At 44.0% G+C, this 13,429-nt stretch overlaps 1 protein-coding gene across 1 annotated transcript in view; it reads left to right on the forward strand.

The window, feature by feature from the left end:
* whrna (whirlin a) overlaps window positions 1-13,158 on the forward strand; it is a gene marked incomplete at its 5' end in the record, with an annotated part of 116,672 nt that extends 103,514 nt beyond the window's left edge. Inside the window, 5 exon segments of the mRNA XM_079289508.1 lie at window positions 2,479-2,553; window positions 4,156-4,723; window positions 5,173-5,339; window positions 7,080-7,202; window positions 12,278-13,158. Of these exon segments, the coding sequence (XP_079145634.1) occupies window positions 2,479-2,553; window positions 4,156-4,723; window positions 5,173-5,339; window positions 7,080-7,202; window positions 12,278-12,460 (1,116 nt within the window). The 3' untranslated portion in view covers window positions 12,461-13,158.
* Between the last annotated feature and the right edge of the window lie 271 nt (window positions 13,159-13,429).

Raw genomic sequence — 13,429 nt, forward strand, 5'->3', positions numbered from 1 at the left:
GGTAGAGTTACAATAACAACATTACAATAATAATCATTTGTACTAAATTCTCACTTTTTACATTTTCACTCGATCAGGATTTATTTTAAATTCTGAAACAACGACCGCCCCTCCTCACCTCTTCTGTTCATGTTTCCAATCATATCAGGAGAACACTGGACAGCTTTTTGTTCAGTTCAGTTTACACATGAGGCAACAATTCAAAAGCAAACGTGTTAGTTTGTAGCAAATGTCTCAGCATCCAAGTGTTTGGGTGTATACAAAGAACGAACTGCAGAGAGGAACAAACACACACACACACACACACACAGTGTCTAAGCTGACAGCGGAGAAAAGCTGTTGACTGTTTGCAGATTTTTCCAACAACCAGTCTCTTCCCTTCAGATGCATCGGATCGGTTTTCTTTGTCCCCCCCTCCGAGAAGCAACATTTACATGTCTGAGAGTGTGTGTGTGTGTGTGTGGGGGGGGGGTCTTTATTCTACCCATGCATCTGTGTGTGTGTGTGTTTGTGCTGTTTTGGACCCATGGGTGACTGCTACCACTGCTGCGTGAAGCAGATTAGAGAGCTGGGTGGGTTTGGGAGGATAAAAATACTGGATTTTTGAAACGCACTCCAGGTATACAGTCAACTGCATACCAATGCATGTGCACTCTCTCTCACACACACACACACACACACACACACACACACACACATTATGGAGATGCCGTTGCAGCTTGCCGGACAAACACAATGTTGCTGTTTGATGATTCTGCAAAATCTCAGATTACTTACGTTCAATGACGATATTTCTTAAGATTCAGTAACAATGTTTTCTTATCCTACTAATATCAGTATGGTTGAGATATTGGTAAGTGTAGGCAACGATATAAACTACTTTCAAAAAGCCGAAAGAAAGAACCATCATGATTATGTGTCTGAGATGGGCTGTGAAAACACACGGCCTCTGTGTGTTCCAGGCCTCGTTCAGATCAAATACATGCACATTCCAGGTACAATACCATGCAGTCATTCTAGGGTTCATCACGCGATTGTCATGATGAAGTATTATAAATCCATTGTGGAGTCTATGAGAAAATGACTTCTCTCTTGATTTATTACCTCATAAACATGAGTTTATGGTCTCAATCTCTCATTTCAAGTCTTCTTCAATGCAGCACGATGTTCATTTAGTAAATGATGCTGCATTTAGAGTCAAATGGCCCATTAAGCAGGGTATGATTTAGGGGCGGGGCTACCTTGTGATTGACAGGTGGATACCACGGTCCTGGAGTTGTCGGTGTTTTCGTCTCACAACTTTAACCCTTTCACAATCTGTTTTTATTCATAAAAGTGAATTGTAACGCCTAAAATGTTCACATTCAGCGTTCGGTTGTACTTAGCTCCACCCTCTCCTGTCACTTCTGGTTTTAAGAAAACAAGATGGCGGCGGGCAATATGCCGAACTCAAGGCTTTAAAACCGTAGTCCACAAAACCAATGTTTTAATTAACGGTCACATGTCCATTTCTTATATACAGGCTATGTCTGAGAGACATGTCAGCCTACACATAGATCTAATTATAGCTTGCAGCAACAACCGTTGCATCCAAAGTGTCACGGCTCATGTTAGACAGAGTCAAACCTTAAAGAGAAGAGGCAAAAAGTCTGACATCCTTGTCTTTTTCGTTGAGGTGTCACAGACTCCAAATTGGTTGTTTTCCACTATAACAAACTACACGGCGCCGATTTTTGTCCCTAAAAGTTTTTGGTTCTTCTGATCCCAGCAGTCAAACACAATAAACACCATCCCAAATGCTATGTTTTACCCCAACACATAACAACCTACTGCTTCCTGCATTGAGCATTGGCATTGGATGTAATTCCTGCAGTCTTGCCTGATGTGATTGCTGTGTCGACTGAGAGACACACACGCAAACAGCAGCGTCTCCCCGTAAGCCGATCGACTTTTTTGATGAATAAATTGTAAGTGCACGCCGTGCGGCAACAAGCTGCAATTAAGCTGAATTGATGTTGCTTTTGTTCTGGTTTAGTGGCAGAGTTAAATGAAGGGCAGCGTTTCTCTGAAATCACTCAGATCTGCTGCAAATTGCCTCCTCTACTCCACCACGGCGGTCGGATTGAGCTGCCAAATCCAGCTTCGAACTCAGCTGATGGTTCTCCATTGATTTCCCGGCGTGTGTGTTTTGCTCTGTGTGTGTGTGTGTGCGTGCGTGTGCTCATGTCTTATTTGCTTGCCTTCCTTATAAGCTTTAGGATTGACAAGTGCATGCGAATACATGTTGACGTCCTTCCTTTTTTCAAGAAGATGTGGAATCTCATTTGTTTTGGGTCAAACGCACATCTGTGTTTAACATCTGCTCACAAGCGTTTTCTTCTGTCTTTTCTCCCTTTCATCACCCGCTCCTCTTCCTCTTCCTCTTTCCCTGCTGCACCTCTTGTCTCTCTTCCTCCATTTCTTTCCTGTGTCTCTCAGAACAACAGCGTGGTGGAGAGTAATGAGCAGGGTCCTCCGGAGAGTCTGAACACGCTGCTGACCGACATCTCTCTGGTGAGCCGGGAAGACAGGCACAGCCCATGCTTTGCACTGATAAAGACGGATGCGACACTGGCGAGAAGTGAGGGAGGTGGGGGAGAAAATGGGGGGGAGGGGAGAAGAGTTAGGGACAGATGAAGGTACCTGAAACGTCACGTTGCTGACCTGCAGGCTTTGTATTGGAGTGGTACCACCAAATGAGAACAAGAGAAAGAAAGATAAGTCGTGAGTACGTGTCAGTCTAGCTTTTCTTCACCTTTTCCTTGTTGTGTGGAAAGAGAAGAAACTGATCACTATAGGCCACCTGGCATGTCCAATGTTTCCGTCTATCTCTCCATCTCTGCAATGAGGAGGAGCTTACGGTTGCACGTTAAGGTAAAAAAAAAAAAGCAAAGTTTGCAGTTTCCAAAGCAACAAGAGATCTCAAGAGCAGGAGATGAGAGGGTCAAGGAGGAAGTTTTTGTCTGCAGTCGTCCAAGGCTACCTGCCACTCAAATCATACCTTACTTTTCTTTTGTACACTTTCTTTTACACACATTTGGTGTCTCTTTTCATACACTCATGTCTCTGTGTTCATCCCACTGTTCGGTTTGTGTTTGAGCACCCTAACGTTGAAACACAGGATCCCAGCGGAATCACGCAGCAAGCAGCGACGTGTCCGATGTGGTTTGCGTTCAGTAAAGTTCCTCGAGACAGCTGTTATTGTCACTAAAACCAGTGCCGTGGTTTCACCGGTGTCTAAGTTGTGTGAGTGAATATTGGTTGGAATTAGAAAGACAGAATATAATGTACTTTCTCTGTAAGTTGCAAATTAGGGGTCTAGTGTAACTGTACAGTTAGGTACACAGGGTTCAAAGTTAGTAATAAAATAAAAAAACATTTATATCCCTTTGCATGTCACATCTGCACATTTTTAACCAATTGTTAAATGGTCATCCACTGCTAATGATAATGATAATAATACATTTTATTTATAAGGTACTCAAAGGCACTTTACATCGCAGGTTATTAAAAGCAGATTTAAACAGCTGAGTTTTAAGTCCAGTTTTGAAAGTGGCAAGTGACCGAAATGCCACTTCTATTATATGCATTTTCCTATCTTCCTATATCAACTTTTCTTTGCAAAATAAGTGTCCTTGTTCTGTAAAATCTAGTTCGGTAATTGTTTTCAATGCTGTCACTACCATAGATCAAACTCCATTCACCTCCATTGTACTGGGGAGGCAGCAGAAGATGGATAAATCAAGACCTGGATAAATAACACCACAATTACTGTAGATACAACTACAGCGAGTGAGAAACACTGAGAAATGACCCGGCAGATCTTTATCGACACACAACTAAAATGAAGAATAAGTAATTCCTTCATACAAAGAAAATGTCTGGAAATTGGAACATTCTCAAAACTCATTTTGCCACAAATCTTGATGAAACAGATTTTACATTTGTGAGGCAGGGCATTTCTTTAGGACTTCTGACCGTTAATGGATGAAATAAGATTGCACCGTCTGGCATTTAATTTGTCCAAAAACGAGTCAGAATCATAGATATTGCATTAAACATATAATTGTTACACCCCTAATCAATGATGAATATATATATATCCTCTCACTTCAGGACGACGTACAGTCCACCACAGCTGAATCTCCCCCCTCCTTCAAGCCTCCGCCCCCACCAGGGGTGCGGAGGCGCCCAACTAGACGAGATCAGCTCAACAAATGCCCCTCGTCCGAATCCTCCCACTCAGGCCTGTACTTCACAGCCCCGGCCTCTCACGACCACAGCAGAGAGCCCGGACACGCCCCTGCCTCGCCCTCGCCACGAGAACATCCCAGGGACCCGTCTCGGGACTACGCGGTCGTCAGAAAGAGAGATCCCTCGGTACCTTCAAAGAAAGACCAGATAACCGCTGCTCAGTTGTCCATGGTCTCGCAGCACGACATCGGTCCTTTCCCCAGGGTCCAGTCCCCCAACAGGGGCACAAAACCTGCTGCCCCGCCCCCTTCACCTCCACCTCCACTCCCTGCTCCTCCCCCGCCCCCTTCTCTTCCCCTCAAAACAGTGTCCATGTCCAAAGCCTCCCCCTCCTCTCCTGGCTCTAAACAGCAGTTTGTTACAGTGGCGGTTCACAGGCGCAACGCAGAGCCCGACTTCAACGAGGTGCGGCCGCTGCCCCAAGCTCGAGGTGAGGGAAGTAAGATGCACCACGGGGCACATTTCTTTCATTTGTGTCCTCAAATAATAACATGCACAATATGACTGCAACTAATTCAAATTAAAATTGGTATATAGATGTATCATATATATTCAATTCATTCTTTTTTTATTGTCTGCACTACGATGCATCATTTCCCCAAATATTTATTTACTTGGGCATAATGTGCTGAAATGAGCAATTACCCAATTACTGTATGATTTCCACTGCATGCAAACCATCACTAATCTTAAAAAGCTTTTGATCTTGTATTAAATCTTAAAATCTGATCTTTTTCAGGACACTTCTAAAAAATACGGGTTGTTTTTTTCTCTTGAAGTTTAAGTAGAAATCAAGAAAATGAGAATGTTAGATTGCTTTCATATAAGACGTTTTAAAGGCCAAACATCATCATGTCACATCTGCCTGTCTACACTCAGGTGGCGCCCTGTCTCAGCTGTCAGACAGCGGCCAGACCCTCAGTGAGGACAGCGGGGTGGACATAGCTGAGTCAGGACACATCAGCAAAGACAGCAGCCCCCATTCCTCACGCACACGCCATCCCAGAGACACCCAGGGGGGTGGGGGGGGAAACCCCTCCAAACCGGTGAGGGGGTCACTCTGAACAGCTGACAGCCGAACATGGATGGATGAGTGGATTCATTTGTTAAACTCTGAGGAATAAGAGACGTATTCAACTCATTTAGCAGTCTGTGTGCCGCTGTGCTTCTGTATTTGTGAAGACCAAGTTGAGTAAGATTTGAAGGCGAGGACATTTCTGGAAAACCCATTTTGTTTAATCTGAGAACATTTTAGAGAGTAAGGACATTTTAAGTGGGACCATCATTTTTGGAAGGTAACTTAAGAACATGAGGAAAATTTGGGAAATCAAAGATCTTTTTGAAAATTGAGGAAATCTTTTCGAGAGTACGGATATTTCAAGAAAGTAAAGACATGTTTGGATATTAAAGATATTTTTGAGAGTGTAGCCATATTTGAAATTTACGAACATTTGGTCACATCATCAAAGGGCTGTTTTCGGGTTAATGGGCTACTTTACTTTGAAGTTGTGGTTAGAATTTGTTTTTAATTCAGGGTAGAGAGTCCATTGTGATGTCTCTTTGGGTCCTCACAAGTATTGAAGTACAGATGTGTGTGCGTCATCTGTATGCGTATCTGAAGGAAAACACTCCGATAAATCGTTGTGCTTTATTGCTAATCCTCCTCTAGACTCTGTTGTCAAACCTAACCTTGATCTCTTCTCTCCTCCCTCTTTGTTTTTGCTCACGCAGACTGTTTCCTCTGTTTCCCTCATTTGTCTATTTCATTCATTCATGTCATTCATTCAGTCACATGCTGTGTCATTTATTTCATCGCTCGCTCACAGTGTAGCGTTATGAAACTCTCAAAGCGCTCCCTGGTTCTTATTGATTGATGGAAGGAATAGCAAGTAAGGGTGGGAGTAGCCTAACTGTTTATGGTGAGAGGGCTGCTCGATTCAGTGTCCGCTTTAGAATTATCAGGCAGAAAATGTGACGGCGGAATCGACTTTGCATCATAAAAAGATGCATTTTATTGTTGACTTTCTGTCTGCTCCTGAGTCTGCTGAAGAGAGACGAATGATGTGCTCATGATTCCCGCCCCACATTGACCTCAAGAATACATTTGTTTTAGCCTCGTTATAGTCTACTTTTCTTTATGTCAGTCAAATCACAGACACGTTAACTGGTGCAAAACTGTGGGTAGAGCAAGTATGTAAATATGTAAGTATGTAAATGCAGAATGACCCAGGTTCCCAGCCAGATTGCTGCCGTTATATGGTATACCTCTTCATATAGATACTTGGCCACAAGATGTTTAATATGGACATACAATCCCAGGAACATCTTTCAGATTAACATACAGATGAAAGAAGCCTCTCAAGGAAAAAGGGTCCCCCATTGGGTTACCGGAGCCAATGGAAGGGAAGCTTCATGAGATGTGACTTAATAGTAGAAAACAATTACATAGATGCCTTGTTATAAGTGAGTAGAAATAGATTTATTTTGTCCCCTGACTTTTGAAGCTGTCAGAGGACATTACTGTTCATCCAATTTGTCACCAGGATTGAAGTCGTGGCCTTTATGAATGTGTAGATCCATTGAGAAAGACTCTTGGGCGTACGTGCTCAGTGAATACAAAGCTCTTCCTTGTATAAACACAAGCAGAACAGTAAATGCACAAAGGGGATGCAGACATAGGGAGTTTGGGTAATGTTATGGATATAATTAGGTTTATAAATATGCATAACCATTGTTCTTCTGATTTGATAACTGGTGCTCCTCTGTCTTCCTCTCTCTTACTTTAGCCGGGGCTGTTGGAGCCCACCTCTACACTAGTGAGGGTGGCAAAGAGTGCCAGCACTCTGGGTATTGCCATTGAAGGTGGAGCCAACACCCGCCAGCCGCTGCCACGAATTGTCACAATACAGGTGAGTCAGGAAGAAAATCAAATGATGTTTATGATAATGGCCACTCTAGGATCACCTCTACTTGAAGAAGCACTGCGTACGATCTGCCAACATGCTCCAAAGAACAGAGGGCAGCGGTTCACCTCCAATACTCGGCTCATACAATCTCATCAGTTTAAAAGAAAGAAGCTGCCAGCAGGGCAATAATACGCACAATTTGAACTGCTGAAACTCTGAGAGACAAAATAACACTGCTGTCTTTTATTCTTCTCGTGTCTTGTCGGCGTATAGTTTAGCTAGCCGGGTTGATGGGTTTGCGCTGGCTGAATGTGAGTTGCTACAGCTAACCCCGAACTGAAGGTCCGTCTCCCGGAGCCACTGCCCACCCTGCTCCGGACGAAGTGGTCTCCTGGGGGCAAGGACGACGAAACAAAAGAGTGGTTTTCTCATTTCTTTCACTTTGGATTGAATCCGATATACAAAAATCTATCAACATGACTGAGAAGCCCTCGGGGCAGACCAGCTTCTTCGTCCTCTCGTGTTGGACTGGGACAGACTGCATGCTACAGTGACTCACTATCGCCTCTCAAGGTACAAGTGGTGTTATAAGACAGGATGGGCCATGGGCCAGCTGGTAAGCATGCTCATTTCAGTAGATATTTCTGCAACACAACACATAGACACAACACTGTGACCTCCTCACATTCTGTGGGTAATGTTAGTCCATTTTTTTGAATGTTTTAATCCAACATTCTGGCCAGATCGTACACATTGCACCTTTAACCCCTCTATCCTCATTAGCATGCAGTCGGCTCCTTGTTGGTGAGTCTTCTCCTCGTATTGTTGGCTGTTTATTATATCCTGGGTGCCTTCTTTCATTATTTCCTGCGATTGTACCACGCGCCCACCTTCCAGGTGGGATTTGATATCCTTTAAGGCTTTATATGGATTCACACTGCAGCTGAACTCACTCTTGAGATTCCAGCTAATTTTGTCCTCGTTATTTCTCGCACAAAGATGATTGTAACATTAATGACCTTCATGAAAATGCTTGACGGCCCAGAGATTTGGGCAATTAGTGTTCCAGTTATGAGGCAGCTGGTAAACTGTTGATGTTCAGAATTAAAAGGCAGAATCGGCAGCAACAGCTATGTGAGATTATACAGCAGCTGTTATGTAAAAGATAATGATAAAGCTCAGTTCAGATATGTTCACGTTTACTTAATGCTGAGGCTGAATAGAGTTGCAAGAGGTTTCACATTTGCATGTCTGTTTTGGAAAATATTTGAAATTCAGAACTTCTGGCTATGAGTGAAATCCAAATATTGGCAGGTTAGTGAGCTCTAAGGAAAGCTATTACTGTGACTGGATGTGCATTGCTCTGTCTGCCACGGTAATGTGCAAGTCAACAAAGCCTTGTATTAGCTCAGCATCTGTAGCACGAATCATTTCCTAACCACAGAGGGACCAGGGAGTTACAATTTAAAGGTCAGAGTGGCTATAGTCTGTTCAAAGCGGTCTGTCAGTCGCCCAGTCCACAGAGGTGGTGGTTGAAATACCAAAAGAAACAGGCCGCTGATTGCGAGGGGAGGGATGAAAGGATTGGAAATCAGCACATTCAAAATCAAAGAGTGCACTGGAAGGAAGGGCGCCAAGTGTGAGTGACGGATGCAAAAGAAGTCAGAGCGATGGCAATAAGGAGCGGAGGAACAAGGAGGATCGTACAGATGAGGAAGTGGAGGTCTGGTGCTGTTGGTGGTGGGAAGGGTTGCATTGGGACATTGTATACACATCTGTTTTCATTCCCAAATTGCAGTTGTTCCCATCAGTTGTCAAGAGACAAATACTCAGGCACAGGCAGGAGAATGTGATTTCAGGTTCTCTTTTTTTATCTGCTGCGTCTGTTTTTGTCGATTGAAGCGAGAAACACAGCGTGCCAGATTCTACATCAGAGCTGCTTCTTTGCTGCATTGTTGTATCTTCCTGAGCGCCATTCACCCAGAGATAAGAAAGCACCAGCTCTTTAGCACAAATCACAAACTCATAGATACCATTTGATGAAAGGGCTGGGGGTATGATAGTCTGTTGCCCATGTCCTGGGCAAACAATTTAAAATCAGCAGCAGTGGTCTCTTTAAGCTCCGCTTTTCAAGAGAGTACAACGTTAAAAAGATGACCATCTCAAAGTTCTTGCACATTTTTGAATAAGCGCATCCTGTCTGTCACAAAGAATAACTAAACCATGAAACTATTGAAAAAAAGAAGCAAATTCAGCCATGGATTGTCCGCGACATAATCACACAGAGCAAGAGATGCTCTTCAGGTTACGCTTGAGAGATGAAGCCACTGAAATGGTTCGACCCATAACCGATTCCTCTAAATCTCACAGGTGCTCGAGTGAGAGAGTAATAACAATAGAAAGGCAGCTGAGTGCATTGGATAACAGCAGAGAGAATCACTGTGGCACGAGGAGGTCCAGTGAAACGGCCCGAAAAAAGGTTCAAATGAATAAGATGTAACTCATTTTAACAGAGTTAAAGTTCATTGAATCCTTTCAGACAAGGAGATTGCAATTGTAATCAGGTTAAAATGATTGCTGGGTCTCTGATTACAGCTCCAGACTTTTGGAATTGCACAGATTTCATCCAAACTTTGGTTTGCTGAGGTGCAAACCCCATCGATCCCACGCGAGAGGAAGCCACCAGCTACATGACACCGATGCTGCTTCCCCGAACAATAACGCTGTGTGGCGGCACAGTTATTTAGAGGCATCAATAACGTGGTAGCCTCAAGGCCACTTGTTACAGAAATGGAGGCGGACTTTTCTGGAACGTTCAGTTGTCACGATGGAGAAGTGAGCCGTGAAAACGTTGCTCTGTCACCTAGGGAATGCTAACTCAATGTTATTAGACCCTTAAACACACAACCTCAGTGCTTCCCCCGGTCAGGACCAAGAATCAGAATGATACATTTGCTTTGATTAAAAAACATTCATTTTGTTTCTGACTTTGTGATGGGCTTCGGTTCTGTCCGGGGGGCAGGTCGCATCAAAGCCAGTGCCCTGTGCAATATCGTTTCTCTGCAGTATTGGAAGTAAGCACCATGGAGTCGTGATCCAGCAAATCTCTTGCTTCCGATCTCTCCGGGCACGAGGGGCTCTCGCCTCGAGTCACCTCAGTCACTGCTGCTGAGGATGAAGTGCAGATGAGTAAGCTGCTGCCGGCCCGTCGTAATCAGCCCACATCACACCTCCTGAAGCAACAGCTTGTTATCGCTGCCGTCTTCCGATCGTGACGACCGAGCGCTCCGCTAGCTCAGTAATTGTTGGAGGCTCAGTAAATACGAGAGGTGGCGATGCGGTCCTGATGTGGAAGGCGCTGCCGGTGTTTTCAGCCTTCAAAGTCGCACGCAATGAGGTCAGCTGTTGGAATCAGGAGGAGGAGGACATGGCGCTGACAGAAAGGAACGCACGAGTCTGTGTCTTATTTGGTGTGTCGTTAAGACCTCAAGAAAGGCAGTTTTTTGTCATTTTTTCTTTTTCATTTGAAGTTTAAAGCATCAATTCAGCCCAGTTGCCAGGATAAAAATGTCTGCAAACCACGGATGCATTGAACGTCGACGTTTTTGAATTAGGTCAGAGCAAGTGTCGTGGTGCAACGAACAATGCGCAGGGCAAGTGCAGTAGTTTCTCAAGCGACTGTGATAGAAGATATGTGGTATAATAAGCTTCTTATAGTGAAAATAAATAGTAGAACGAGCGAGACAGCCCACAAAGTGTGAGAGGGTGAGAGGGTGGGAGGGTGGATGGGTCAAACAAACACAGGCCCCTCAACCAGGAGACTGCTGTTCATGTCCAGTGTGAAACCAAAAGTACACATTGACACTGGAGTCCACTCAGGGCGGTTATTTATTCACGCTCGTTACGATCTTTTCTCTAACCTCAACAAAGTAGTTCTGTTGCCTAAGCATAACCAATCGGTTAACCAAGTGGCAATGTGCGTTTCTGCAAGCTACAAGGCTGATATGAATTAGATATTTATAAAACTTTTGTTTTTGGATCAGAAACATGAACGTTCAACTGATCCCGTGGTTTGCAGAAACATACAATGCCAACATTGTTTTTCTGGCTACTGGGCTGCTCTGACATTTTGTCGTCATTTAAAGTTGCTATTGTTAGCAAAAAGACATCCTGCAGACACAGAGCAACATTACATTGATTTGGGAGTTGGGTTTGTGTCAAAAGCTAGATACCCGAGAGAAAAACTGCAGAGCTTCAAGTCCAGCTGTCAAAACTCAGCCGGTTTCAGACGCAATTTCGTGTGCTGTCACGCTTAACCAGTTTGGTTCCGTTAAATGGAACTCTGGTGCAGACTTAACAACCAGATCGAGGCCGCCTGAAAAGAAGGGTCATGGTCACCAGTGCAGTCTGCTTGTAGTGTTAAAGTAAAACCAACCATCCACAGGACTGTCTGAAAGCAGATGTGTGACTTTATCATGAATTCATAAGCTCAATCAGCTTTGTCTTGGCCAGTTATCTTTTGACATCAGACAAGATGAATAAACACATGAGGCACAGAAGTGCAGCATGACTTGCTCTCAGTCGCCGCCCCTGTGATCTATGGAATGTCGACATGTCGACATAACTGTCAATCAGTGAGTCGCCTGTCAGTCTGTACATCTTTACAGCTCTTGGCTTGTTTGTAATAAGTCAGTGTGAACACAAACCTGAGTAGGGTTAAGAAGCAGTGATGCATCTTTTTTTTTTCTTGAACCAAAGTACAAGTGTGAGAGCATCCGCAACTCCAAATGTATCCAAATTTATTCAAATGAAGGCATTCTGATTCTTTTCACGTTTTAGTTTATCTTGACATTAATTGTACAATAAAAGGGATTTTTACTTAGGTGAGTGGTTTCTAAATTTTAAAAAAATGAATGAACCCAACAAGTTCTCTTGTGTCTCTTGTTCGTGCTGCTTATGAACAAAACTGTCAATACGAGTGGTTCTGACACGAGGCCCATTTATTGTGCAGTTCTTACTCAAAATGTAGATTTTAGTTCTCTTAAAATTCACATTGTCTCTGTCTCTCCGTCTCTTAGAGAGGTGGTTCAGCTCACAACTGCGGCCAGCTGAAGGTGGGTCAGGTGATCCTGGAGGTAAACGGGGTTTCCATGAGGGGCCGCGAGCACAGGGACGCCGCACGCCTCATCGCCGAGGCCTTCAAGACCAAAGAGAGGGACCACGTGGACTTCCTGGTGACCGAGTTCAATGTGGCGCTATAGCTGAGTGGAGGAGGAGAGAGGACGGGGGCGGCGCCGAGAGAAGAGGGGTCCCAGGACGTCCCGGGAGGAGGAAAAAGAAGAAAGAAAAAATTGAAGCGTCTGTTTTGAATGGCACAACTCTTTTAGATTGACACAAACGAACCACCAACTGATCCCTGAGCCCTTCTAGAAACCCACCCTGCATTCCGGATACATGAAACTCACATTTACAAAGTATGATTCCCGCCGTGGACTTCGTTCAGGATGCTCCTCAACGTGTTACCTCCCCACTGTGAGACCTTATGCACTAAAATGGAAACTAGTGAGACGTATACATCTTTCTTTTGTTCCCCTCCGTCGTAAATAACTTGTGGATTTACAACCATTCGACTGGAACTTCTCGTAGCACGACCACGTCCCATGGTCCGTTTGTTTTATTTCTCTTCTGCTTCTACCTTGAGAGACAACTGCACATCTGAGACTGATCCCTGCTCGACTTTACTCGGATTGGGAAATGTAAAAATGAACAAATGTAGATACAGATGCATATATAGTGGGCACATAAAGATAGTCCTATATGAATTATAAAACCCTTAACCTCTGTTGCATCATCGCCACATAGTGATATATTTCAAAGATGATGATAATTCAGGCCATCCTGGTGATATGGGAATCCACGCGTTTTACAGTCACGTCTGCGTGTTACCATCCTTTCACGAGAAGGATGACAGAAATACACATTACATGCTCATATTTGCTTGATCGGACATAGAATAAAAGACTGTTATGATGGGAATCTTCATTCGGGCTCCACACCAATGCAAATCATTTCCTGTTTCCTTCCCACTTCTCCGTGTGCATCTGTATTATTTGAGACTACGTCCACACTAAACGAGCTGAATTTTAAAATGCTGTGAAAATAACGTGCGCTGTAGCCAAGTTTCCTAGTACACACCAGACGAAAAGGTTGTCGTGTTCAGATTCATTCAC

Source organism: Melanostigma gelatinosum (assembly GCF_949748355.1).
Source record: "Melanostigma gelatinosum genome assembly, chromosome: 18".
Lineage (NCBI taxonomy): Eukaryota > Metazoa > Chordata > Actinopteri > Perciformes > Zoarcidae > Melanostigma > Melanostigma gelatinosum.